Consider the following 27,188-nt stretch of genomic DNA (forward strand, 5'->3'; position numbering starts at 1 on the left):
TTTTTTAATGAAAAATAAAATGCATTGAAATTACATCTTCACAAGGATGAGACTTTAATTAGCCCTGGAAAATTGCTGTAAAGAAATGGCATCAATAATACTTTCTGTCCTCCTTTTAAGTGCTAAAATGAACAAATTGTTAAAATGAACAGACAAAATTGTGTTTGTCAGACAGTCATGTTATAGCTGTATCTTCTCTTGTTGAATAATTGTGTAAATTAGGCTTCAGACGTCCAGTTTTATCTATATTTGAACATTTAAACCCCTGTTAGAGAGCAATGTCACCCTGTCATCATTTGTTATCTACGCCCCTGCTGTCAACCACCTGACCAGCTGCGCGCGCGTCCTCCGCCATCTTTGAATTTCAGGAGGTGTGTGGTTGTCAACACTCCGCTGCCCTTTGCCTAAAAGTTACTTTATTTACATAGTTTTAAATAAAATATCTCCTCACAGCATGGCTAACCGAACCATGCAACAAGCGGGCATGCAGAGTATCAACTCTCCTCACACACCGAGACACGGGACCGACTCCCCGGGCCTGGAGCAGTCCCCGGCGAACAAAGACAGCCCTGCTCCCCCGCAGCAGCAGCAGCAGCAGGAGTCCCCTGCAGCCGAGGACCAGGCAGAAGACACCGGGGAGGAAGGGGAAGATGCTCGGGAAGAGATGACTCTGGATCTCACCAGTTTTCGGAAGCCGGGTGAGAAGACTTTCACCCAGAGGTCGAGACTGTTTGTGGGGAACTTACCAGTGGACATCCCGGAGGAAGAGTTCAGGAGAATGTTTGCTAAATATGGAAACGTGGATGATGTGTTTATCAACAGAGAGAGAGGGTTTGCCTTCGTTTGCCTGGTATGTATTTATTTTTACTAAATCAGCTTTAAAGTGTGTTTATTATGTGTCTTAAACATGTTCTGTAATGTCAAAAATGACTTGCAAAGAGAAGTTAGCATTATTAAAGGGGTCAGATAATAATATGAACACATTAAATAATAGTTTACAATATGTAACATTAATTATAAACACACTGACTGTTTGTTTACAAATGTTAATAAGTTTAATTTACTGTGTAGGCTTACTTTTGTAGGTTATGACCCATATTTTGTGTGTATCAAGCATAAACTGTGAATACAAATATTAAATATATATATTGTACAATATCAAATATATAAATAAATGATAAATATAAGTGCTGTCTCAAAGCAATTATATATTTTTATTTGTTAAAAATGAAAGTTCTCTTGATGTCTTGTTATCATTCTGCTTCATTAAATTGCAATAAAGTTGCTTCTACTGATACATTTATGTTGCTATCTTTCATTGGTCATCATAACATTTTTGGTGTAATGGTTTAAATTTGAAATGTTAAAAATTCTTAAGGTGGAGACCAAAAATTAGCACAGAAAAGTATTGTACTGGATTAATATACTGGACATAATGAGGCAAAAACTGAGGCATCATCATCCTTCTCTTTCCCTCTCTTTCCTAGGAAACCAGGACTCTTGCTGAAATCGCCAAAGCAGAACTGGATGGAACTATTTTGAAGAATCGACCAATCAGAATCCGCTTTGCCACGCACAACTCTGCACTCACAGTACGCAACTTGTTGCCGACGGTGACAAACGAGCTTCTTGAACAGGTAACATTCAGTTGTGATAATACTCCCATTAATTTGACATGAAGGGTTATATGTACATGCTTCTAATATGAAATATGAAATCCTCCTCTTCATCAGGCCTTTTCCCAGTTTGGTCTGGTGGAGCGGGCGATCGTCATAACAGATGATCGTAGTCGTCCTACGGGGAAAGGGATCGTGGAGTTTGCGAACAAACAAGCGGCGCGCAAAGCTTTGGAGCGCTGCACGGAGGGAGCGCTGCTGTTGACCAAGTAAGCAGTGTGGGGGTGGATGTGGAATCGCCTCGATTGTGTACCTTTCAAGGTGTTTCAAATAGTAGACCTGTTGTCAGTGTGGTTTCAAATAGAAGACCTGTTGTCCTGTTTGTCTTCACCGTCTTCAGCACTCCTTGTCCGGCCATTGTTGAGCCTGCAGAGCACCTTGATGAGGAGGATGGACTGACTGAAAAACTGATGCACAAGACTCCAAAATACCACAAGTGAGCATTTGTCTATTTGCAATAACTAGAGTTGTAGCTGTTCTGTGAATAAATGTGAAAAAGCCTCACATCCTTTTTCCTTCTGTCTCTTTTTCCCCCCCAGGGAACGAGAGCTGCCTCCTCATTTCGCTCAGCCGGGGACGTTTGAGTTTGAATTCTCGTCTCGCTGGAAAGCCCTCTACGAGATGGAGAAGCAACAGAGAGACCAGGTGGACAGGAACATCCGAGAGGCCAAAGAGAAGCTGGAGGCGGAGCTGGAGGCGGCGAAACATGAACATCAGCTCATGTTAATGAGACAAGGTCGGTGCTGTTGCTTTAAGGGGACCCTCATTTATGTTGTATATCTGGTGGTGGTCCATCTTAGTTACATCCTCCGCTCTGTCCCTCCAGATCTTATGCGACGTCAGGAGGAGCTGAGGAGACTGGAGGAGCTCCGCAATCAGGAGCTGCAGAGGCGGAAGCAGATCGAGATGAGGTGTGTTTTCTTTACGTTTAGGATCGACCGTGTCTTGGTAGTGTCCTGTCTTGTTGTGAAACAATCTCAATATTGTCTTATCTGTAGGCATGAAGAGGAGAGGAGGCGGAGAGAGGAGGAGATGATGAGACACAGAGAGCAGGAGGACATGAGACGCCACCCGGAAGGCTTCAAACAAAACTACATGGATAATGTGAGTACAGCAGGAACACACACACACACGTGGAGTCACACACTCAGGATAATCTTACATATTTATCAAGCAGCTCCTAAATCTGCTATGTATTGTAATGACATACCACCACAATAGTAGTCTCCTTTTTCAAATCTGATGCCGTAAATGTTCTTCTTGTCTTGCTGTGGAGGGATTTGGATTGGCAGTTCATGGTCATGTCTGTAGAGACGTTATCTCTGATTGCTCTGATTATTTGTGTTGACTTGTGTTCCTGTTTTCTCATAGTTACTGTCAGGCTGCCGTGTTAGCTTATCCTGTTGTGCTGTGGTTTATTGTGTGAAATGAGGAGAGGATAAACACCTTCCATAAATGTAATACTTCAGTGATCAGGAGAATATCGTGCAACATTTTCTTTAGGCTTCTTCTTTTTATGATCCTCTTCTTCTACATTTTTCTGCACTTACTCATCCACATTTAGGGATCTGTATTTATTGGTATTCCTATCATATACATATCATCACCATCACACAGAAACCTTGTATCTCCAAAACCACTACTTTCCAGGAAGTAAAGAAAAGGTGTTTTTCACATAATCAAATACTGCATAAGATTCAACCTCAAGCTTTTTTTAAAAAGATACTTTCATCTGTAATATTTCAGAAAGCCTACTGGTGGACATAAAGGAAGACCAATAGAATTCATAAATGGAAAAATATTAAAATTATTGAAAAAATGGAGATACAAGGTTTCTGTAGTATCTATACGTACAGAAAAACATCCTATATTAGTACAAATAATACATTTCTCCCAACAATGATATTAACACCACATGAGCTCCCTCTTAAATGGGACTGTGAATGCTATCTGCTGCCATCTAGTGCCAAATGCAACATGATGCACAGTTTTTACAAACTCCAGGCACATTAAGATTTAAAATGTTCTTATATGGTTACAACACGTTGCCTGTTAAACATGGAAGTAAAAAAGAGATACACTGAGCACCATCATTTGTAACTTTCAACAACAGCTCTATGATTTTGACACAGCATAGTGAACTTCCTTTCCAAGCATGGGCCACTAATAGGTCCTTGATGTTTATAAACTCTACCTTAATAAAGAATATGATCAGTATATTTGTGGTGTCAGCGAGCTAGAGTAAGTCTTGCCTCATTAGGATATTTAGACGTGTATTATTATTGAGTTTAATTCTCTGTGTGTGTGCATAATTCAGAGACAGACTTGTGTGTGTTTGTTTGTGTGTGAGTGAAATGTTTCCCTACATGTTGTAACAGTGAGTGTGTGTAAGTTAGTGAATTAATGAAAAGATGAAGGAGCTTCTCTTTGTGTTAGTTTAGGCCCTGACACTCCAAGCGGACTACCTCACTGTAGCCACCCCTTGACATCTGGACTTGAAAGCTCCTGTAAGGAGTTTTTAACAGGGCATGAAATAGACTGAAATTAATGGTGATACCTATTATGACCTATAAAAGCAAACAAGATCATCAGTGACACGACTGGTAACTTGTAAACACTTTCACATGTAAAGGATAAATGGATTGAATGATGATATATTCCCAAGGAGAAAGAATCTACCAATGAAGTGTGTGAGTGTTGCAGATTCACATTAGACTGTCCGCTGATTGTCTGTACTGAGTTTTGTTCTGAAGGCTCTTCTTCACTTCTTTCAGAGGGAACAGGAAATGAGAGGGGGTGAGCTGGGCCCTCGTGGAGCCATTAATATGGGAGGTACGGGCATGACTATGTCAAGACTGGTTGATATGAAAACCAGACCAAGTTATATAAAGTATTTCATCACTCTTATTTGTCTTCCATCCCAAGTGGATCTTTTTCAACAAGATGCATTCACTTGTCAGCGTGTTAAGATTAACTTTGACCACTCTGAGACCACATTTGGTGTCATAGAATCACTTGAGATGGCATGCAAATAAGAAAAACAACATAAAACAGTACATGACAGCATAATGTGTATGAACTAACAAACGCGGTGTACTGGATGGGTGTGCGTTTGTCTGGAGGAGGTTTTCATAGTTTAAGAATATGTGGTCCCTGAGCTCTCAGCCTCAGTTTCATGCAGATTCAACTTTGAAGATTACATGATTGGCACATATTTTTCAGAAGACAATGATACTGGTGCTGGAAATAACTTTAAAGGACGTATAGAGCCATGTTTGTTGATCTGCAGAGAGCAGGGTGAGAGGCCAGGGACTGAAGTCGACCACTTTTTCAGGGTTCCTTGTGGCTCTTTCTTATTTAAAGGTTGTTACCTAGGATTGCACATCATCTCTACAAGCTCAGTTTTATTTTTGGTTTTGTTGCTCAGAATACTGTAGCATGAATATTTTGACATAATAAGCATACCAGTATGTGTGAGTAAACAAAATAATGATATTTTTTATTATTTTAGGCCCGTAACGCCAGTCAAATTATGTGTCTTTTCTGTAGTTTAGCAACCTGTCCTAGCTGGGGCTGTAGCTCCAGTTTATGGTGACTGTCATAATGCTCTAATGCTCTATTACCCAGATGTAATCAAGCACAGATAACAGATAGAGTCTCATAGCGTGTTTGGCAGTATTTTAACCCAGGAAATGGAGATACAACTGTATGTAGGATGTGTCTGGGTAACTCGATGGGAACAATGTAACTAGCTCAGGCATATGGATGTTCGCCTGCTGGGAGAACTAAAGGCTTGTGGTGCTAGCTCTGCTAACTGTAGTCATGTGGTTGAAAGGAGGACTCTGTTGTTGGGGTTTGTGCGGTTGTGAGTCTGGAGGTCTGACTGCTTCTTGATATGCTGAGAGTTCCTTCACTTGCCCTATAACAAAGATGATGTGCAATCCATGGTATAGTTGATAATATTTTCTATGTATGTTGGCAACATTTGCAGTGGTACTATGGTGTCACGGTATCCCAAGGTGTTATTAAATTGGGATTTTCTTACCATGTACATTTGGTTTCCATTCAGGCTAAAACAGAAATGATCTCCATTTAACCTGTGACATAACATTCTTTTAAGTTTATTCAACCAAAAAGACTTTAGAGTTATTTTAACTACTACTACTAATAATTCATATGTAAAACTGGGATTCCGGGACACCATAATGTTCTTTGATCGTACCTTAAATACCATGGAAATAATAATGTTGGTACTTTGCCATAGTGTTTGAGTATCTTAATAACAACTTTTATATACAATATCTTCTTTTTTGTGTCTATTCTACTTCTAAAATGTGAATTTTTGATGTCAACTTTAATATTATTCAGTATATCATCTGTTGAAAACTTGACTTGGCTTTTGGTTTGCAATCCAAATAAACTAAAAGGGCATTGCTCAGTTGAACTGTTTTGTAAAAGTCATACCTCTAAGTAATGAATTTGAGTAGTTAAAGATATGAAAGATAAGTGGCTGTTGACCAAAAGCCAATGTTAACTTTCACTCAACGTTCTAAACTTCAACCGTTTCCTATTGGCGTTCGTTACATGACACCAACCAACTCAACCCTAATGAAAAACCAACAAACCAATGCTCCGTTGTTTTGCGTGTAGATGGCTTTAATCAGGGCTCTCCAGGGCCCAGTGCTAACCAGGGTCAAATGATGGGCATGAGTGGAAGGGGAGGACCCGTCGGCCAAGAGGGAAGTGCGAATATGGGGACACCATTGATGTCCGAGAATGGAGCAATGGTAACGTATCAGGAAAAATAAACTAAAGTGGTCCCACTTTGGATATTAGGACCATTTTGCTAACATACGGCAACATTACCTAAAACTGTGTAGACATAAAAATGTAACTTAAGTCATCACGTTGGACCGTGGGACAAACCTTTGAACATACTGTTTTTAAATCTCTAACAAAACTAAAGGCTGAACTAATAGTCTTGTTCCTCTCTCTCCTTTTGTCTGCTCGGCTCACATCCTTTACTTCTACTCTCTGATGGATACCCTCGGATGAAAAACAAACCCCCGACTGATGAACTTTGAAAACCCCATCACTCTTTTGGATTCCCCATATTTCCGTTTCTATTCTCCATCTTGATTTAACTGTTACACAAATATCACGCCACCCTGGTCTCTTTCTAACACATACTACCCCAGAGAAATGATAGATACCCCCAAGGTGGATCAATGGAGGGTAGGCCACAGGTTGAGTCCCCAAAGCTACAGCAACAACAGCAGCAGCAACAACAACAGCAGCAGCAGCAACAGCAGCAGCCATTAGGCCCTCAAGCTGGACAAGCTCCTGGATTTGGCAGGGGGAGTCCAGTAGGGGGAGTCTTTGATGGGCCAAATAACAAGCGCCGCAGGTTCTAACTTCTTACTGTGAAAGGAGAGACGGTTCTCATTGGCGTGGTATTGCCACAGCTTTTTAGACCTAATTTACCTCCATGTGACACGAGTCTGCGCCCCACTTTTTCTTTCTTTTGTATTTCATTGTTACGGATGCACACGTTGTCCCCAAGCAGAATTAGCTTGTACATGATTCTGCCACGTGTTTTGACACATTTGCAAAGTTTAAACACAATATTCCTGCCAGCAATGTTTTTTTATGTGGTTGTATGGTTCTGGATACAATTCAGCTGCTCTTGGGGTGACATGTTTCAAGTACGAATAGAGACTCAACATCTCAAATGCACCAAACCCCAACATGGGGGTAAATCATGTTAGTAAATCCCACATCCAGTCTTGTTTCATAAGTTCCAGATGTTTTTGTCCACCCTTTTAAATACTGTGAGTTTTGGCTGATAGGTTCAAACAGTGAGTGAATGTTTTGCAGAATGCATCTTGTATTTGATCGTTCAGAGGAATAAAAAGTTTATAGAAAGATGTGTGTCTGTGATTTGTAACAGTTATAGTTTCCTCCAGAAGACATTTAACCATTTGTTTCCTAGCCACTGGTCAGTGAAAACGCAAACTATGGTCCTGGTTCTGTTTTCTCTTCATATACTGGATCTGGGATATGTGGTAAACCCTGACCAGGTGACATGTGATCTTAAGAATAGTTTTATTACAGGTAAATACTATTCATACCGTCATCTTTCTACTTCTTCATAGATTGATGTCTTGAACTAGATGCAAAGATTGTGACCTAGCATAGTTTTAATGTTTGATTTTTGACTAATTTAAGTCAAATTATGAATCCTATTGTTTGGTTTTGTAGCTGTATGTTTACAGTATGTCAGAGCTGAATTCATCCTCATTGTGTAGGGTAGCTAATATACATATGTTGCACACTTTTCAGGCTTCTTTATATAAAACTTAATATTTAATATGTCACTATTAGATTTACATTCAATGCCACATAATATTTGTTAATTAAAATGCTTTGTTTCTCATGTCTTGCAGGTCCTATTTGAGTACTGCGTCCAGTGAAAGAAGAGGTAATCCCAACACACACACACACACACACAAGTTATTTTGACAATATATTTTTCAGAAGAAACATTATATAACATCCCATGAAAACACCCATGAAAAATGTTCTTCCACTGCTTTTCATAGATTGCAGCTTATAGTTGTTCAAACTATTAAAGAGTAATCCATGCATGAATCTAAATGTCATCAAGAAAACACAGTTCTTTGCCAACTTCCATAAAATTCAACTTGAGTTATGAGTGATTGAACAGGTAGGTTTTATAGAAGTGTTTGATTCTACATGAAATAAAGATTATTTAAAACAAAGTTGCTGTTAATGCCTCTTTTTAAAATTAGTATTCATGATGCATACTTTTCCTTGTCTCTAATTTTGTTACAGCAGAAATGTTTTTCTAACATTTTGTTCCATTTTCAGTGAAACAGAACAAGGAGTGCCAACTTTTTGATATTGAACATGTTTGATATTAAACAAGATTTCAAATACATTGAATTTTCATGATGGGTAAAGTTTTGGGGAGGTTGCTGATCCATGACCATATATCTTGAGGATTACTTTCTTCCTCCATTATTTTGGACCCAATCAAAGCAAATTGATTGCTCCTTTTAGGGCACGAAAAAGTGTGTTTGTACCATGAAAGTTTGGCGCCAGTTAAGAGGGGAGTGTTGCTTTTCTTTGCCATGCCCAAGGCTGTTCATTATCAACAGAGGGCAGGTAATCATCAAAGTGAACCAGTTTTAACGGGGCTGATTGTGGCCAATTTGGGGAATGAAGACTCAGTGTCTTTGTTCTTTACTTTCTGGCCTGGTTCTTCTTTAGCCCAGTTTGTGGCCCACTTTTGTTTCTGAAAGAACAATCGATTTCGGGGTAACATTTGAACCTCCTTCCCAATAAACACAAACTATCGTGTTCAACATCTAAGGGAAACTAATACCTGTCTAACAATCAAAGAGTGTCTTTTCTAGGGTTGATTAAAGGAGAATGGTGTCATTTAAGGTTTGGATGTGCCCTACATTACGACCTTATGGCCTAGATTGCAGTATACTATTCAAGACACTTTCCCAGAGATGTTGGATTCTAATGATGTGACTGGCCTGGAGCTACATTACTGACAGGGAGCAACAGGCACGAGCTTCCAACCCTGTAATCTGATAACGTGTGTGCTGGATCTGAATCACTTTTTGGCTGTTCCCAGGTTTACTGTGGAAAAGTGCTTTCCTTTCCCTTTAAGACAAACTGAATTTATCTAGACATTTATTCAAAGGTAAGATGCCCAAATTAAGCTAACTTCTTAATCCCATGTTTCAAATGCCATTATTGAACTTTTTAAAGTCCAAATTAAAGAAGTTCTTAACTGTGTCTTGATGTGGCTTAACTATAGTGTCCTGAAAGGGACAAAATAGCATGATAAATAAAAATATAACATCAGCCTTGGACCTTACTGTATTGATATTAATTTGTTAACACTAATGGTCTTAATTATGATATAATCAAATATTGTAATGTCTCATTTTTGTATGTTGTGTTGGTTATGCATGTAAACGGGACAATTGTAAAGCAAATTAACTCTTCCTGATCGAACTGATTTAACTGGTTGAAGGCCAACAGGCACAGTTTTCTTAATGTTTTTATTTTTTTACATTTTTCACAGATGAAGAAATGTTAGATTAGTAATGAATGGTGCCATTATTTGGGGGCAAATTTAACCATTGAGGTGCTAAATTCCCTGATGTACGAAATTGTATAAAACTCAATGGGGTTAATGAATAAGATGGTTTTATGCTTTCATCAACTTTGTTTTTATAAAGAACCAATTTCTAGTCATTTCAAATTTAACGTTACACTTAATATGACGAACTACATCAAAATACTTCCAACATTACAACAACCATGGTGTCAGTAATCCATCCAATCCAGTATCAAACTACTCCCCAACATTTCTCTGTGATCTAATTCTTTTCTTTCTTTGTTTTTAGGTTAAATCTGAATTTCCTGTTGCTGAATGAATGGAGTGCTGTGGTTAAAAATAGGTAGACCTATTTTCTGCTACGTAGTGGCGCCGCCTCCAATGTGTGCGTAAAGACGCATTAACAAGTGGCACCGCAGCTGATAATCCAGACAGGAGTTGCTTTTGGTAACAGCGGAGCCTTACACTGATGGTGAGGAGAAACAGAGAGACTACTTTGTGATTCACTTTTTCTACTCCACATAACCAGATTGTCTTCACAGAGTTGTTTTTAGTCGAGAAGTTTTCGTGTTGACATGGTTTATTCCTCCGGGAGGTGGAGGCTGTTGACGGGATCTCTGTGCCCGGTGCATCACCTGAGGACTGCCGGACTGTGAGCCGGAGAGCGTCCGCAGGCTGGATGGACAAGATGTCTCCACAGCAGGACAGCCTCGGTGGACTGCAAGAGAACAAGAGGGTATAACTTCAGACCTGATGTAGATGCAGTCTTTGTTTATGTAATTGGATACAGGTGCATCATTACCGCAATTAACTTCAGTCCTCAATAGAGGCGCAATTTTTTCACCGCTCAATTTAAACTGGAAAATGATCTCATATTTAGCTTCTTTGTTTCCCTTAAACCTCAGTTACATGGAAACTGAAAGAATCAGTCTTATTTTGTGTGGGAGCTTGTTGCTGGTTAAGGTTAGTTCAGAGGTACAGGTGACACCCCACCTCTTAAAACATACCTTAGCTTTACATTACACCGTTAAAATAAACAGTAAGGAATATTAAAGGATATAAGATATACTTTTTTTAATCCCCCATTGGGGGAAACTGTTTTGTTACAACAGCTTACAACTAGGGACAGGGGAATACAACAATGTACTTACATAGTAAAAAATATAATAACAATAATAATAGTATGATAAAATGAAAATAAAATGAAATATGGCAAATATGATAATTTAATATACAGTTAAGTGTCTACAGTCGACTTCCCACACTTAAAAGAGGTTAAAAAAATGTTAAAAGAAAGTATAACACTGAAATAAAAATTGTCATTTAAAAAAAAAGTTTGACTGATAGATAAGTAATTCAATATAACTAACTTTAATATATAACCTTCTTCTCACTCCCTATACATTTGTAAGCTGTAGTCTGTGAAAAATGTTAAAAAGCACAATTAATGTAGCCATTAGCTAGCACACACAACACGTTATAACGTATTTATAAACCCTTATTCTACAACTAAATGTTATAAAGCACATTTTAATGGTGATAAACAATTTAAGAAACTTCATTAAAAAGAAGATTTTTGTAACTCATTATAGCATCTGTAATTTTAAAATACATTATTTACTCACAACCTTATGTGTTATAACAGTTTTAAGCAAGCTACTAGCATAGGTGTTAGCCGCTAAGTTAATTAATGGATAGTTAATTGTTTCACTTGGTCGATTCAACACACAATATAAAAGCCTACTTTCCACTGTAATGACATATTATGATGTATCAGCAAAAGTGAACTCATAACCCAGCTTTCTGTCACCTTAAAACTAAAAATGTTAAATGGAAATTTGAGTAAAAATGTAGCTTCAACTGTATTTACAACATTTGCCAGTTCCAGCTTCTCAACTTCAAGAATTTTCTAGTTTCTCTTCATTATTATTTTATTGATGGTGATTTACTTTTATGATTGATAGCTATAGATAGATAAAAACTCCAAAACTCTTCAAAATGAAAAACAGGAGATCACCAACAGGCCACTGATTATGGTTATAACAGTGGTGACGCACAGTTTAACCTGTAATGAACTCCAGTATGACAGCTTGGATACAGCTGTATGACTGAATGTCCTCAGAAGCTGATTTTTTTTCTGCATTGCAACACAGTCAGTTTTATCAGAAGTGGGTCATTTTTGCTAAACACCAGTCTGTGGTTTCCCAGCATTTAAACCCCATGTCTCCACATTAGCTTTTGCTGGTTTTATTCTCAGGAGTGAAAGGTAACTTTGTCATGTTTGGCTGAATGTAAGGAATGTCTCACCACTGTGTGACCCTGCTAAATCAATGATGTTACACTGTGAAATGTCAAAAATGTGTGGACAAGGTGACAGGAGGGAGGGGGATTGATCTTTTCTCACTTTGCGGCTGTTGATTCAGAAGTTAGCTTAGAACAAAAAATTGTGAAAATAAAGAAAGTTCACTTTGTTAATATTTTTGTAAGGGGAGGTTAAACTAGTTTATCAATGGACAGGTATATTGTGCACTTTGTCTCACAGTACAAGTGAACAAGCTAGCAAGAATACGACAAACTGGCCTATTGACTCCTGCTGCTGTCCCTTTAAGTCACGTTAGCCTCACCTTAAAGGTTTTAGCGGACTTTCCATAGTACTCGTTTTTTTAAATAGTGTAACCAAGAAAACTTAGCATGTTAGCATGCTAACCTCAAAAAGTGACATACAAGGGTGTAAACTGCATATCTTTTAAATATGCTAGCAATTTCATAATGGGCATTTTAGCTAGCTGTTGTAGATTTAGCGTGGAATTTTATTTTTAACAATTTTTATGACTACATTTTTGATTTAGTGCTTTATAGATCAACACATTTGGTATTGGCGCCCCCTGTGGACGAAGCAGACTTTGCTAGTTTTGCCCTGAACATTTGTTATTAGTGTTTTGTTGTTGTTGTTTTTGAGATCGTAAGGAGACATTAGTTTTAATTTCAGTCTGTTTCACAACCAGCTAAAAAGTCCTCACAGGAGCTTCAAGTCAACAAAAGACGGCAAAACCACTCAATTTTAAAAAAGGTTGATTTTTTTAAAAGTTTGACACAACTACAGTCTGTTTTTTGTAGTAGAATTGAACCTCTTCTCTGCACTAGCTTATTCCAGAGAAACAGTGTTTATTGTGTATAGCTAACGGCCATCAATTATAGACTGTCAGACTACATGGTACTCTATCAGAGAGGCTGCACAAACTCGCACTTGCAAACTTTCTAAACCGTTAAAAGTTGGATTAATAATCAACCACCCTGCTAATTCAGCCAAGAATAACCAAACTTAACACAGTGGCTTGTTAAGGACTGACAGCTTTAATCAGATATGCAATTAAATAACTGTGGTTATGTAATGTTTGTTTGTCACCTTGCTTCACGCTCACAAATCCCTCTACAATTAGATTGAATAAAACTTGAATGATCCTTGTGGGGAAATTAGGATAATAGGATCTTAATATGGTTGCAAGCGGCAGCTGGAAGGCTGCTGCACACTGGGAGCAGCGGATTAATTCAATATTACAGTGCCAGTGCTTTATCCTATATCGTTTAAACTTTGCTTTAGGGGCGACTAGGAAGCACAGTAATATATGAAAGATGCTTGGAAGTGTGAGAAAGGTGAAGGGTGTCATGACAAAGACAGATAGATGAGTACAGAAGTTAATGCATACTGTGCAAGGTCGTCATCTGGCTTAAGTCCAAGCTCTGACATTCCCATGAGTTTATATTCTCCTGCTTCACTCTGCTGTGCCCGTCCTTTTGGAGGCCACAGTCAGTCCCAAACATGTGATGGATGTGCTGAACATTACGATTCTTACGTAACTACTGAGGACAGTGTAAACATTGCATACACATGGAGGAGGTCTTGCTCGCCTCTCTATGCTATGCCTAGAAGAGTGAGGTTATTAGGCAATGCATTGATGTTAATGAACATTCTTTGTATTTGTCTCCTTTAGCGGATGAGGTCGATGAATTATCGCCGACAGTCTGCCCCGTCCCTTGTCATCACCAAGGCTCTGAGCCGGTCCAAGACACTCTCCAGGTACTGAATGATAAATGACTTCTTCACATAATTATAACTCATTAATTGAGACTTGCTTAATGACAACATTGTGATCTTGACTATATGACAATATGGTAATCATGACGAAATCAAAACAGTATATTTTGGACAAATTGATAATATTCTGATTATAATATGATCTTGATTTTACCATCTTAATATTAATGATCTTGCCTAAGTAACGCCATAATGATTAATTATTTAGTCTTATTGATAACATGGCTTTTTTACCACATAATCTTGTACGGACTATAACCTTATGATCTTGCCTGATGTGTTCCAGTTGTGATCTTAACAGATGATGTCAGTGATCTTGATTAAGTGACAACTTTGTGATCTTGACTAAACCCTGATGTTGTTATCTTGACCAAATGAGTACCTAGTGATCTTGACTGAAAGCTAATGCTATGATCTTGACCAAATGATAACCTGACTCAGTGATGACCAAATTATTGCCAAGTAATCTTGACTCAACACTGGTGTTGTCATCTTGACTAATTGATTACCTTGTGATCTTGCCTATTTGTTACTTTCTTGATCTTGTCCCAATGATTACCTAGTGATCTTGAATCAACGCTGATGTGATCTTGACTGAATGATTACCCAGTGATCTTGACTCAGTGCTAAAGTTGTAATTTTGACCAAACAGACACCCTGTGATCTTATCTGAGGGATTACAGTATAATCTTGACTTTACAATAATGACCATAGTATAACTTTGTTGTAATCTTGACTGGACAATAACTCAGTTACTGTGACTGACAATGACGTGATCTTGCCTCAATTATAACACATGGCTTAATGATGATATTGTATCCGTGCAGACCGCTACAACTGTTAATATCACCTGTGTTGTTATTTGCATGATCTTCTTAAATCCATGTGATGTTATTGAAAGGTCAAAATATAAACTGGCAGCCTGCTGTAACTACTTGATAACATCCCCATGTGACCGCTTTGAATTCAAGAAAAAGAACATGAGCTGAAAATTGAAGCATATTTTCCCTACACTTTAAATCAACCCAGTGATGTTCATGTCAGGAGTCCAGTTTAGCTTCAGGTGTTAGTCTGTGCTCAGGGTTACCACATGTCTCAGCAGCGTTATACAAGATTCTTAGCAACAGTCAACCATATTCCATCTCTCTTACATAGTGGTCACCGAGGTCAAGTGGCTCTAACAAAACCCTGAAACCACACACCGACACACACGGACGCACGCACACACACACACTCAAATGCCCCACGCACAACCCCGACTGAGGTGTTGGATCCACTCGGATGGATAATCCTCATGTAACGAGGCTTGTCAGAGGATCAGGCGTCTACTAATAGCTCTTCCTTTGAGCATATGGAGTGGGAAGTGGAGAAGAAATAACCTCATTAAAAAGATCCTGGAGAGGTGGGACCCACCTGGACCGCTGACAGTGTTTGTGTCATTGTTTATAAGATACAATTAACGCACTGAGCGTGTCCAAGTTTAGAATGAACATGATGTATTACTGACACATGTCACACAATAATCTTCCTCTCAGGCAACAGTAGCAGGGAATAACGTATCAGGTAGAAACCTCAATCAGAATCTAAACCCACTTTAGAGTCACCTGAAATTTCTAGATTCCCAACTTGCGTCTCAACCTGATCAGCTATGAACCATTACACAACACAGCCCCATAATGAAAAGTGCAGGACTCCTTTTGATCTTTTTATTAGCTTCTGTTCAATCCTAACTCAATTTATGTTTTTCTTTTATGACCAAAGAGCGAGAGACACTGATCTAAACCGCTTAATCTAATGAAAGAGGCACTGACCGGACATCATAAGAGGCTGACTGAGTCCTTCTGTTCACAATTAGACGTCAGCAACAAACATGTCCTCTGAAAACCTCAGACATCTCCTTATAAGATTGAAAGGTTTCACCTGATGACTATGTAGCCGCTTAGCATTAGCACGAGGTCATGCTTGTTCGAAAGCAAGCCACTGTATTCCAATTGTTGATCATTAAAATGACCCGGGATGCTTCCTCTGCTGTTTTACAGTCCTTTCTTTTTGAACACAAGTAACTTAAAGAAGTTGCAGAGAGAGAAAATGTTAGAATACTGAATCTATACTTTAGGGATGATGGATGTTGTGACAGAGTAGAAACTGTTTAGGTGGCGTGAGGTTTTTGGTCCTTCTAATGCACCTCAGCCTCCTGTCTGAGGGATAGGGTGTGTCTCTGGAGTCACAGGGGGTTTTCATAGTCTTACCTGTGCACCTCATGGCCCTTGAGGGCCTAAACTTAGAAGTGGAGATGACTTTAAAGGCAACATATCACAGAATGGACAAACTAGTTTCTGTATTTCGTGAGCGGTTGCTTGAAATGCACCGGTTGGAAGACGAAGAAGAAGAGTGGTTACTGTTGCACGCAAAATAGTTCATACAACTAGAGGATTTTGACAGTAAAAACTCCTTAAAGGCCACCGTAGCTTCAGGAACAAGAGCGGTGAGCAAGGGAGCGTTTCAGTCAAGAATCTGACTGCTAGATATCGCATTGCAAGTGCAGCTGTTTAAAGCTACTATAAGGAACTTTAGGTTGGTGGTAATTTTTACAGGGGGTGCCTTTTAGTGTGAAAGTTCGTAGAGTAAATAACTGAGAGAATGTTTGACCGTGAGAAAATTCTGAATTTTGCATACAATTAATCTGAACTGAACATACCTACGGTTTTGGAGTGTATGGATCAAAGTAAGTGTTTCTACCTTTGTGTTTTTGCATTGCAGAGACAACTTTGTGATTCCCGTGTGCCCCGAGTCCTGCCCGCTGGTCCAGTCCTTCCTTACTGGCTCCGACAGGACCTTCCTTCTTCACGGACATGCTCAGTTGAAAACCGGCATGCAAACTCAGGACAGGCACCTCTTCCTGTTCAGCGACATACTTGTGATTGCCAAAGCCAAGTAAGCCACAAGCTTGTATTTTTATCCCCGTGCGGAGCAGTTACGGGCGTTCTGGCTTGCCCACTCATTTCCTGCCGCGGTAATACCTTTGTGTATGATTAAAATAAGAGTGTGTGTGTGTGTGTTTGTGTCGCCGTCAGGTCAGCCAATCACTTCAAACAGAAGGCTCAGGTGCGTTTGTGTGAGATGTGGACAGCAGGGTGCTTGGATGAGGTGTGTGAGGGGAGCACATTCCCGGAGAGGAGCTTCGTCATGGGATGGCCCACCTGCAATTGTGCCGCCGTTTTTAGGTACCCAAGGACTTCCCCCTGAAAAACTCAACATATCTGAATCAATTTTTTTAATGCTAGTTATACACCTCAAATCTTGGTAGCCTTTATCCACATATTAGCACTGACTCCCCTTCCAGACGCCATAAAATGTTTGCATTTCAACAGTAAATATGCCGCTCCTGCTATAAACTTGACCTCAAACGTTACATTCAAAGGGGACGGACAGGATGCACCATAAGCTGTTGTATAGGAAGCCTATTTACAGTCATACTGAATTGTTTAATTGGTGAATTCCAATTATCTAAGCTGCTTGGCCTGAAATCAGAATCCCTCCGGAACCTAATAAAACTTTTTAATGCTGATAAACCCTTTAAAAGATTAGAAATTACCCAAACTGAAAGGTTGCCTACAAGCTTGAGAAAAAGTTGCACTTCCTCTTCTGTTTCCTTGATGGACCTGTATCATGAAAGTCTGACCCGATGTGGGGTAATGTTTGACGTTCTTCTCTGTGTTCCTTTCAGCTCTTCAGAACAGAGGGAGAGGTATCTGACTGTCTTCAAAAGGTAAACTCACAAATGAAATGTATAAGCGATAATGTATAGTGAAGAGGTGAATCTGACAGGGTGAGCAGGGGGGGCTTCTAATTTGCATAACCACCTGTACACTACACATTATCTGGATTTACTACCCTGCTACAAACTGAAGACATAAACAAGCTGACACAAACTATTCTGGAGGAATTAACATTAACCTGAATGTTTCCAATCATGGTAAATTTGCCTCCTTATTTGTTAGAATTCACATCAAACTGCATATTTCAATTGAAGGTAAGGTGAGACAGGGTGAGCGGGACCTCTGCAAGAATATTTATGTCTTTTCTAAATAACGTTTTTGCCACAGTGTCAACAGGCAAAAGGGAAATGTGCTGGAGCTACTTTACAAAATATTAACCTATCAGAATCAAATCTTTAACCCAGCTTTGCAACAAGTAAGAAAGCCAGGTAGTAAAAGAAAAAGTGTGTAAAGAGAGGAGGATGTTAAAAAGCCGTCTTTCTCCTCTTTCATTCGTCTTCAGTCAGCTTAAAGAAGAGAAGGAAAAGGAAGAAACTAAAACGATTCCACTCAGAGTGTACGGAAAGGGAATCAATACGTTTGCTGTTGTGAGTTGATTCCTGTTTTTACCTCAGTATCAAACATACAAACGATTCCTGACCGTCACATATTAAGTTCTTCCTGTTTCTGATGCTTCCTCTTTTAAAAACAGACAAAGATGCTTCCTGTCAGCAACTGTGATTCGACCAATGAGGTGATCCGACTGGCGTTGCAGCAGTTTGGCATCATCGTAAGTTCAGATGAATGTGTTTCAACAGAGAACAGGTACCCTTGTTTATAAAGTGTCTTGTCAGAGATGTGATTGTTTTCTGTCTGTCTCTGTTTCTCTCAGGGAAATGTGAAAGACTTCCAGCTGTGGGTCATCTCCAAGAGGGACAACAACCTCTATCCTCTGATTGGTCAGTGACGAAGCTAGCTTGAAAGAATACTGTTGCATGTTGTAGTTGTTGAGCAGAATGAGACGTCACAGCTCCCCTCTCCTCTTCCAGGTCATGAGTTTCCCTTCAGTATCCAGATGAGTCACGTGAGACACGCTATGGCTCTGGGAGGCAGCAGGGATCCGCCTGCATCACCTGCGGACAGACAGCGGGCCATGCAGGTGGAGCAGATGCAGGTGTACAAGCAGTGTCAGTTCATCCTGAAGCCTCGACCCACTGAAGCACAGACGGCATCCGCAGGTACGATCACCCTCAGAGAAGTCTTTTTAAAGTAAAGTTTGACGTTTGATGCTGATGCACTCTGGGATACTCTGCTGTTTCAGACCTGAGTAAGAAGACGTTTAAAAGGAGGCGTTCCCTCATCACATGGGCCTTTTGGCGAGGCTCCTCCTACAACATGAATGAGCTATCGGAGGCAGCTCAAGGCCGCTTGTTCTCCCAACCACTCAACCTGCTTTGCGTTGACAACACCCTCCCAAAGCCTATCATGGTTAGTACAACTCAGCATCAAATTTTGCAAAGGGTTTGCCTGAAACTTCCTGATAAGCCTGATTTGCTTGTTTCTGGTTCTTCACTTAGTGTTTAATAATCTAACATAAACTCTTACTCCATCCGTCCTACTTCAACCAGGACATGCTGGTGTTCCTGTACCATGAGGGGTCGTGTACACGGGGGATCTTCCGTCGCCCGGCGGGGGCTCGAGCTGTCAGGGAGCTGAGGGACTCTCTGGACTTGGGAATGTTTCAACTTCCGCTGTCGAAAGATAACGTCTTCATCATTGCCGGAGTCTTTAAGGTGAGAGCGTGACGATGTGTGAGGGAACACAAATCCAGCTGGACTTTAGTAGTCTTTAAGATAATGCTTATTTCTTTACTGTGTTTTCTACCTTGTTGAGCTGCATCTGTAAACACCACATTAATCTGCCTCCTTCCTACTCAGCCTCATGTGTCATGTTGTGCAGCTATCTAAGCAGGACAGGCCTTTAGATTGGTTTGTTAATGTAATCTGGATTATAATCCCTTATTATCTTAAAGGGATAACAGAGAGCCTCTGTGCATGAGTGCTTAAACTAGGTCATGTCTCCACACAGCAGCAGCAGAGGTGTCTTATTTGTGTTGGATTATTTTATACGGTGGTTGAGACTGTGTTTGCAAATGGAGGCAAGTTGTTATTGTTGACAAAAAGTAACAAAATAACAACAACTAGTGTTGGTGTGCTTGTTTTCAGGATTTCCTGCGCAGCATCCCGGGCAGCTTGCTGTGCTGTGAACTGCACGAGGAATGGATGGATGTGCTGGACGAAGACGATGAGGAGGAGGAGCAAGTGCAGGATGTACAGAGGTAACAGACACACACTTTCTACAGCATCATGATGAGACTCCTCAGGTATTCAAAGCTCTAAATGTTGACATCATGATCCTGTGTTTCTGCAGAATGGTTTTTCGCCTGCCCAAAGAAAACACCCTCCTGCTACGTTACCTGTTAGCCATGCTGCACGGTATTCAAGGCAACGCCCAGGAGAACCAGATGACCAGTTTTAACCTATCGGTGTGCATTGCTCCCAGCATGCTTTGGCCCCCTGGAGTGCCTTGTAGCCCTGAAGTGGAAGGAGAAGGAACTAGAAAGGTGTCCTTTTTTTGTTTCATACATACAGACTGAAAGCAATAATATAACTATATAAATGTTTGCTTTGCTTACCGGCCCATTCCTGTAACATTTATCTCAAAAGAATGTCCTGAAGTAGCTTTTTATGGAGGGTGAAAGGTCTAATTTTAGATTTGTTTGACCTTTTCAATAAGAACAGGTAGAAAAAAAACCCCACTGTTGTTCCAGGAAACACAGAACTGTATCACTAGTAGCTGCTAAGAACTGATGCACTTCAAATGCTGAAAGCAGCCTTGAACAGTTTGAACCTTCCAGTAAGTTGAACAAGAAACTGATAAACAACTGTTACACTTGCTGCACCGCTTCAATGTCAAACTTCGTCTTCTTCCTTCTGGTGCAGGTTTGTGATCTGGTGAAGTTCATGATCGAGCACTGTCAGGGGATTCTGGGAGAATGTCCGTCCGCACTGTTTGGGGGGCCACCGCAAAAAACCAACACTGAGGAGATGGGATCAGGTAGTGACCGGCTATTTGGAATCAGTATTTACTCTCTTATTACAACTGTTTCATTGATATTCTCACCCTCATCCCTCTCGCCCCTTCAGACTCCTGGTTGTACCCTCTCACCGACTCGTCCTACGACAGTCTGGAGAACGATTTAGACAACAGCAGCGGAGGTTCTCCAGGCTTCTTCAGCAGAGGGCTTCTCAAACCCAAACAGCTTCAAGGCAGCCTGGACTCCATCTTAACATTTAGCGACTATGACCAAGATACAGAACCAGATACCTTAGAGAAGCTACAATCAGCAGAAGGAACCAGAACTATGACACAGGAACCAGAACCCTCTTGTCTCGGCCAGAATGCTCCGACTGTGAGCGCCACCTCCAATCTGGAGTGGCTGTCTCTGGATCCTCGGCATGGGCAGCGGCGGCGGCGGTGCTCAGAGCCTGCTATAGCCTACATGGTGAGACATCAGCCGAGCAGTGATACACTCACTGGGGAAGATGAAGATGACGAAGACGATGAAGAGATGTTTTCCAAGAAGCCAACTAGCGACACACCTGCTCCCTCAAGAGATCAGACCAGCAGTGGCGGAGGTGAGTCCTTGCATGGTCCACAATCTGCCTCCCCTGCGCCCACCTGCTCCTCCCAGGACTCTCTTAGCAGTGAGCATGCCTGGGTGACCAGACGAGGGGAAACAACCTCGCAAGTTCTCCCCAACGCTGCACCTGCTCCCTTCTCAGTCCCCTTTACGACATTCACCCCAAGCTCCGCTCTGATCTCAGACAAGGTGACTTGTCCAAAAGCCTCGCCACCCAAAGAACCTCAAAGCTGGAGCACCCTGAAAGACTGTGGCAGCCTCCACCCAAACTCTTGGCTGAAGAAAAGCAGCAGGTTGTCACGCAGCCAACAAGACAACTTGGAGAAGGAAGAGGACTCGAGTGGGGTGAGTGAAATGTGGATGAGTTAGAAACGCCCTAGTCCCTTGTCTTGTTCCTGCTTGCTTCAATGCCATGTGTACCTTTCCGTCAACAGGGAGGACCCACCGAGTCACTCCACCTTGGGAAACTCCCTGAAGAGAAAGGGAAAGCCACCAAAAGCGCCGGAGCTTTCAGTTGTCAATCAACATCTAAAACTATTTGCAGAACCTCAAAAGATACAGGGAGAAGGGGCCATGTAAAAGGAGGGCCCAGCCAGGCGACCCTGAATCCTCGACAACTCAAACAGAACTCATCCAGCCCCCCTTCCCACCACCGCTCTACAGGTAGTCTACATTTCCCCTTATCCCCCTGGTTACAGTCCACGGATTCCAAAAAGACTGTCCAGCAGCTTGCCAATGTTGCAAGTGTCACCAACCTCGGGCACACGGCAAAAAGTCTAGGGAATATATCCAAGCAAGGGTCGCCATATTTGTTTCTCAAGACGAGTACGCCCTCTTTATCTATTCTCAAGGAAAACAAGTCCCACTCATTGGACGAGGAAAGCAGTGCCAGGCACCAACAGCGTCGGGTGTCAGAACCTGGGCAGCAGATCGTACAGCGAGCCGCAAGCCTCCCAAGGAAAAGGCTGCCCAGCGACCCAGGACTGAGGGTGACTGATGTGGATTGGAAGGGGGAGACATCTGAGGCCCGTTTCTGCCTCACCCCTTGCGCAACCAAAGCAGTGAAGGAGTACTTCTCCTCTCACAGACGAAGTAACCCACAGAGCAGCAAGCAGGTGGCGCTCGCCCTGGTGGAGAGTCGCAGGGAATGGCTAAAGAGATGCAGTGATGCCACCGCAGAGCCAGACTTTGACCAGCTTCTGTTCGCTGAAGAATCCTTCGTGTGATTGATTGCTTTCCTACAATGAACAGTAGAGCTCTTGGCTGAGAATGGAAAATAGTTATACTTGCCAACTTCAGGGGAAACTGCTGTTTTCTCAGACCCTTAAAATGTGATACATATTTGCCTAAGCCTGTGGACGTGATATTAGCAAACATTTCACACAAAGGCTAGGTACATTTTGTAACACATGAGATTACATAGAGCTTACTGCCATCAAGGCAATTTATGTACATTTTAGATTAAATATCCTCATGGCTGGAACTACACTTACAGAAGGAATGCTACTTTGCAGAATGATTGAATTCAAATAATCTTTGTTTCGGTCTAACCTGCTGAATTATCTTTCAAACCAGATCTGGCCAAGCTTGAAACCTGCCAATTAAGTCTAACTAATGTTGCCTTTCTTAATTCTGGACAATTAGAAACTCTAATAATGAAGGTAATTTAACTGCTGATTGAATTGAGCTTTAAAAAAATCTATTTTTTTAAGTTATATTATTTGGGCTTTTGCAGCCATATGACATGCAGGCATATTGTAGGCATAAAATCTATGGCCTCAGCTTCACTTTCTAGATTTTACAATTTGGAGACCGCCATCTTTGGGCTTCATAACACCTCTTCAGAAACCAATGGGTGACATCACTGAGAGTACATCCATGTCTTAAACAGTCTTTTGGTTTAACAATAAATCAATCTTTATCTATATAGCGCCAAATCACAACAAAAGTTACAAACAGAGCAGGTCTAAACTGTATTAACAAAGACCCAACACCAAGACAGGGTATGATCCAGTCCCCTCTTACAGGCAGGGGGCAACTGCACCTTGCGTTTTATAGAAGCCAGTATGAATATTAGTGTCGTCATCTCATAACCAAACAGCTTATGTAATATCTTACACAACCGCGATTATATCTTTGTGTGAATGTTAGAGTATTAACTTAAACAAAAGTGTTCCAAATTTAAACACACTGAGTTTTGTAAAGATGTGTTTAAGCTTCTTAAATGCAAGAACTTCCTTAATGTGTGGGGGTTTTCTGACTCTGCAGATTTTTGTGCCGCTTTTTGCCAATTATAGCATCTACAGAGAGTTTCATTATGGACTTTTAGAAACAAAAATCTTTGCTCTTTTAATATGAGAAGAATAATTGTGTTAAGTCTTATAAACACTGCACACATTCCGTTTTTTTTTCCAACATTAGCACTTATAGCTTAGCTTTTGCAGTAGGTATGCGATCTGTGGGTGTAACTTGTAGGTGCCAACAACGTTTTCACTAAAGCCTGTTTTGATGTATGTTAATCATATGTAAATACGACCTACTGAGAGGAATATGGGCACATGTATGTTATTAAAGCTTTATATTTTAGGCAGCTTAAACCATCGTTAGGCTACAAGACTTTTGCTTTAACTGTCTTTGCCTCCTTTCTATGTACACGCCTGAAAATCTGTATTTGCAAATAAAAATGAGTGAAAATAACAAAAGTGGAGAGACTATTAGTTGATATACTTTAATTTCAAACAATGTATTACATCATTAACTAAAAAATGAGAGACCTGTGTGACCCTAATGCATGAGAGTCCCCTTCCCATGCCGTGGAGGAGCTCCTTCTGTCACCTCTTACTTGATGGGCTGCAGGTGAGTCCAGAAACATGAATGGAATAGACTTTATTTGTCATTGTCAGGTGTCCAATGAAATTAGAAGTGCTGCTCCTGAAGGTGCATGTTATAAAAACAAATCAAATATCCATCTCCCAGTGCAACACCTGCACTGGGAGATGGATCCCCTCTCTCACCTGCCCTGTGTTGAATTGGAGGGGCAGTTTCCCACAATGCATCAGTAAATATATAAAAAATATATATACATAAATTAGTATTTGTAAGAATAAACATATAATGGTATTTGCACTCAAAAACACACACACACCTTCACTGATTCTTGCTCACTTCCACCCACAAGGTGGCAACACAACATTAAAACAAACAGCTCTGCAAAGCCCAGCCCTTAACAACCACGTCGACAACGTGAAGTAAAGTGGGTACAGCTGTCGCAAAAACACCGAGTATTATTATAAACATGCAGGGACAGGTAATTTATTGTAATGAGTCATGAAATACACGTGTGTTGTTCAGAAAATGAAGCTTTAAACTGTGGTATTTCACTCAGGTGGTGTTAATGCAGTGCACTGTACTGTATTTCCGGTTTGCTCACCAAAATAAAAGTCCGTTATATAGCGAGATGCAGTTTAAATGTAATATACGTGGGGTTAAATGTCACTTTATGTCACTCAGTGATGTATTTTATGTAATGAGTTATTTAGCTTGATATAAACGTATGCGCATAGCGTGTGCAATTGCTTTGTCTGTCTTATTTCGAAATGAATGAGCCGGAAGTGGCTCTGCTTGTATTCGTGGTTCTGTTCTCGCTAGCTTGACGCATTCACAACAACTCTGCAGACGGCGTCAGTGACAGTTGGACGTTTCGTTACCCAGGTGAGTGGTCTTCCGTGAGTCCACGGTTCTGGTCCATCTTTTTTAAGGTACCTATGAATTTAAATAGTCACATATGAGGGGGAAGTAGCCGGGTGGGCTCGCGTGGAAGAGGCGTTTCTGTCACATGAGGAGGAGGAGGCTGAGAAACAGAAATATGCTTCTTTTTTTTGACAGCTAGCTTGAAGCTAGCTTGGTCAGGTAAGGTCGAGTGATAGAGGAAGGCTCGCGGAGGATAACCTGAGGGGTTGTAGTGCTGTCGCGTGACGGACGAGCTTATTTTTAGAGCCCATAACAGAAGCAGACATTATTAATGGTGTGTGTTTTGCCGTGTTAACCCAGCACTGCCTCACAGCTACTTTCGGCATTCTTTCTGACCGTGACAAAAACATCCGTAACACCTCATTCTCTGTGTTGTTATCATCAACAGGACTAGGACTACCCCCCCAGAAGAAGGCCCAGCTGCACGGATCCCCCTCTTGGACTACCCAGCTCATCCAACATGGAATAATCTCTGCACACTCTCACTACATCTACTTTTTGCATCTTTAAAGGAGTATTCCCCCTTTTTTTTTGAAAGCATGCCTTTGAGCACTGGACTCCAGGAGAAGATGCATGACTGGGAACCATGAAGCATCCAGGGAAGTGACCTCGGCGGACACTACAGCCTGGCACCATGGCATCCAAGGAGAGGCTCTATGAAGTCTGGATGCTCTACTGCACTAAGGTATGATGCTCTACTGCACTAAGGTATGATGCACATCAAACTGTAACTGTGGCTGCTTTGTGTGAGGGAAATGTCATCAGGTAGAAGTAATAGGCAGTGGGATGTGATGACATTTCCTCCATGGCAAAGCGCCCACTTGCAAGTGGCATTTAAAAGTAGGAAGTCTGGCGTTAGTGGCTGCTTTTGATAACAAACAGAGCATATCTGTACTTGCAGACAGGTAGCTCCAAATAGGACAAGGACGCCATTTCAAACCTAATGCCAGGAGCTACTTAATGCCATTGTTTGGGGCACTGTTGGCCTAGGTTGCAGGTTCAATTCAACTCTCAACCATGTCCTCCCCCACTCTCCACTCCCCACATTTCCTGGAGGCAAAAACATCCTAAAAATACCTTTAACGTCGTTGTTTATGTCGTCTTTTTGGGGTGCAAAAGCCTCTAAAGACAACATAAACATCGTAGGACTCTAAAACACTCCAGTCTAATGAAATTGCCTGCAGACCCTGAAGAATTCATTGGCAGGGAAACACACAAGGCGCATGAATAAATTATAAAGTCACAGAGAACTTATGCAACGTGAAGGTATTGCAGGTAGTTTCTCTGCAGCAGTGGCGAAGGATGCTAAATTCCAAATATGTGGCATTTCTGAAAATTCTGGCCCCTTCCAAATGACACACTAGTTCAACCATGTCCGGCTCTAAAACCAACGCTATGCTGCAGTGCATGTAGCGTTGGTTTTGCAGTCAAGATGAATGGATCTGCCTCTAGTAGACACAGCACCCTTGAGTCAGCTGTTAGCTCCATTTAATTCACTTGGCGATAAAGCATGCGCACGTCCCGCTGTCCAATCAAAACGGCCCGCCTGAGCCGCTCCTCACGTGAGCCTGGCTGCAGTCACACTCTTAAATAATCCCTGGCAGCAACACACACGTTACACATCCCCTCTCTGATGCATTCTCTCCCTGAAAGTAAAGCTCTTTCCCGCAAGTTTGGGACATGACATGGAATAATCCCCCCCCCCCCCGACCTGAGAAGTGAAGCATGAAAGCCACAAATACTTCCTGCATTGTGGTGTGCAAAACAGAAGTTGGACACACCGGTTCCCGCACACTCCTGTCACAATGACTTGTGAAAATGCCGGCAGTTGCTGCAAGCGTTGCAGTTGCTCTTGCAGGAGAATGTGTTTGCATTGACTGAGCATCATGCAGTAAGGACAAATCATTTCATTTCATGCTGGCTGCGAGCCAGAGTCCACTGAGGCAATATTTCTCCCTGCATGAAGCAGAAGAGTCGCAGAGAGGGGAGGCATTTAAATATGTATGCGTGCAAAATCCGGGAGGAGTGTGTATGTACGTGCATG

General features: G+C 41.2%; 2 protein-coding genes across 6 annotated transcripts in view; both read left to right on the forward strand.

Annotated features, from left to right (window-relative positions):
• Nucleotides 1-195: 195 nt before the first annotated feature.
• LOC117808427 (rho GTPase-activating protein 20-like) lies at nucleotides 196-24,090 on the forward strand. Of its 2 annotated transcripts, XM_034678173.1 has the most exons (25): nucleotides 196-850; nucleotides 1,488-1,637; nucleotides 1,734-1,885; nucleotides 2,017-2,112; nucleotides 2,216-2,412; nucleotides 2,503-2,587; nucleotides 2,675-2,780; nucleotides 8,123-8,157; nucleotides 10,127-10,309; nucleotides 10,433-10,573; nucleotides 13,830-13,915; nucleotides 16,694-16,867; nucleotides 17,008-17,157; nucleotides 17,661-17,702; nucleotides 18,215-18,299; nucleotides 18,404-18,481; nucleotides 18,584-18,650; nucleotides 18,741-18,929; nucleotides 19,013-19,179; nucleotides 19,320-19,484; nucleotides 19,917-20,029; nucleotides 20,122-20,314; nucleotides 20,694-20,808; nucleotides 20,898-21,739; nucleotides 21,829-24,090. In XM_034678173.1, the coding sequence occupies exons 9-25, from the start codon at nucleotides 10,307-10,309 to the stop codon at nucleotides 22,618-22,620; spliced, it is 3,402 nt and encodes a 1,133-aa protein (XP_034534064.1). In that variant the 5' UTR covers nucleotides 196-850; nucleotides 1,488-1,637; nucleotides 1,734-1,885; nucleotides 2,017-2,112; nucleotides 2,216-2,412; nucleotides 2,503-2,587; nucleotides 2,675-2,780; nucleotides 8,123-8,157; nucleotides 10,127-10,306; the 3' UTR covers nucleotides 22,621-24,090. The 2 variants fall into 2 exon arrangements, with proteins under 2 accessions (XP_034534064.1, XP_034534065.1); XM_034678174.1 differs by lacking the exons at nucleotides 196-850; nucleotides 1,488-1,637; nucleotides 1,734-1,885; ... (3 more) ...; nucleotides 2,675-2,780; nucleotides 8,123-8,157 and having other exon boundaries at nucleotides 9,770-10,309; nucleotides 10,380-10,573.
• Nucleotides 24,091-25,009: 919 nt separating this feature from the next.
• nbeal1 (neurobeachin-like 1) overlaps nucleotides 25,010-27,188 on the forward strand; it is a 33,813-nt gene continuing 31,634 nt past the window's right edge. For 3 of the 4 annotated variants that reach the window (XM_034677590.1, XM_034677593.1, XM_034677589.1), the window contains exons 1-2: nucleotides 25,010-25,105; nucleotides 25,533-25,829. In XM_034677590.1, the coding sequence (XP_034533481.1) occupies nucleotides 25,779-25,829 (51 nt within the window). In that variant the 5' untranslated portion in view covers nucleotides 25,010-25,105; nucleotides 25,533-25,778. Of the gene's footprint in view, nucleotides 25,106-25,216; nucleotides 25,419-25,532; nucleotides 25,830-27,188 lie in introns of those variants that run through there. The other variant, XM_034677591.1, reaches the window with a different exon arrangement.

Source organism: Notolabrus celidotus, chromosome 24 (genome assembly GCF_009762535.1).
Source record: "Notolabrus celidotus isolate fNotCel1 chromosome 24, fNotCel1.pri, whole genome shotgun sequence".
Lineage (NCBI taxonomy): Eukaryota > Metazoa > Chordata > Actinopteri > Labriformes > Labridae > Notolabrus > Notolabrus celidotus.

Bases quoted from the DNA above. Each gene is read 5' to 3' on its own strand.
- LOC117808427 (XM_034678173.1), top strand. The intron at 17,158-17,660 runs GTACCCAAGGAC...TGTTCCTTTCAG, and splicing joins AATTGTGCCGCCGTTTTTAG to CTCTTCAGAACAGAGGGAGA. The intron at 21,740-21,828 runs GTGAGTGAAATG...TTCCGTCAACAG, and splicing joins AGGAAGAGGACTCGAGTGGG to GGAGGACCCACCGAGTCACT.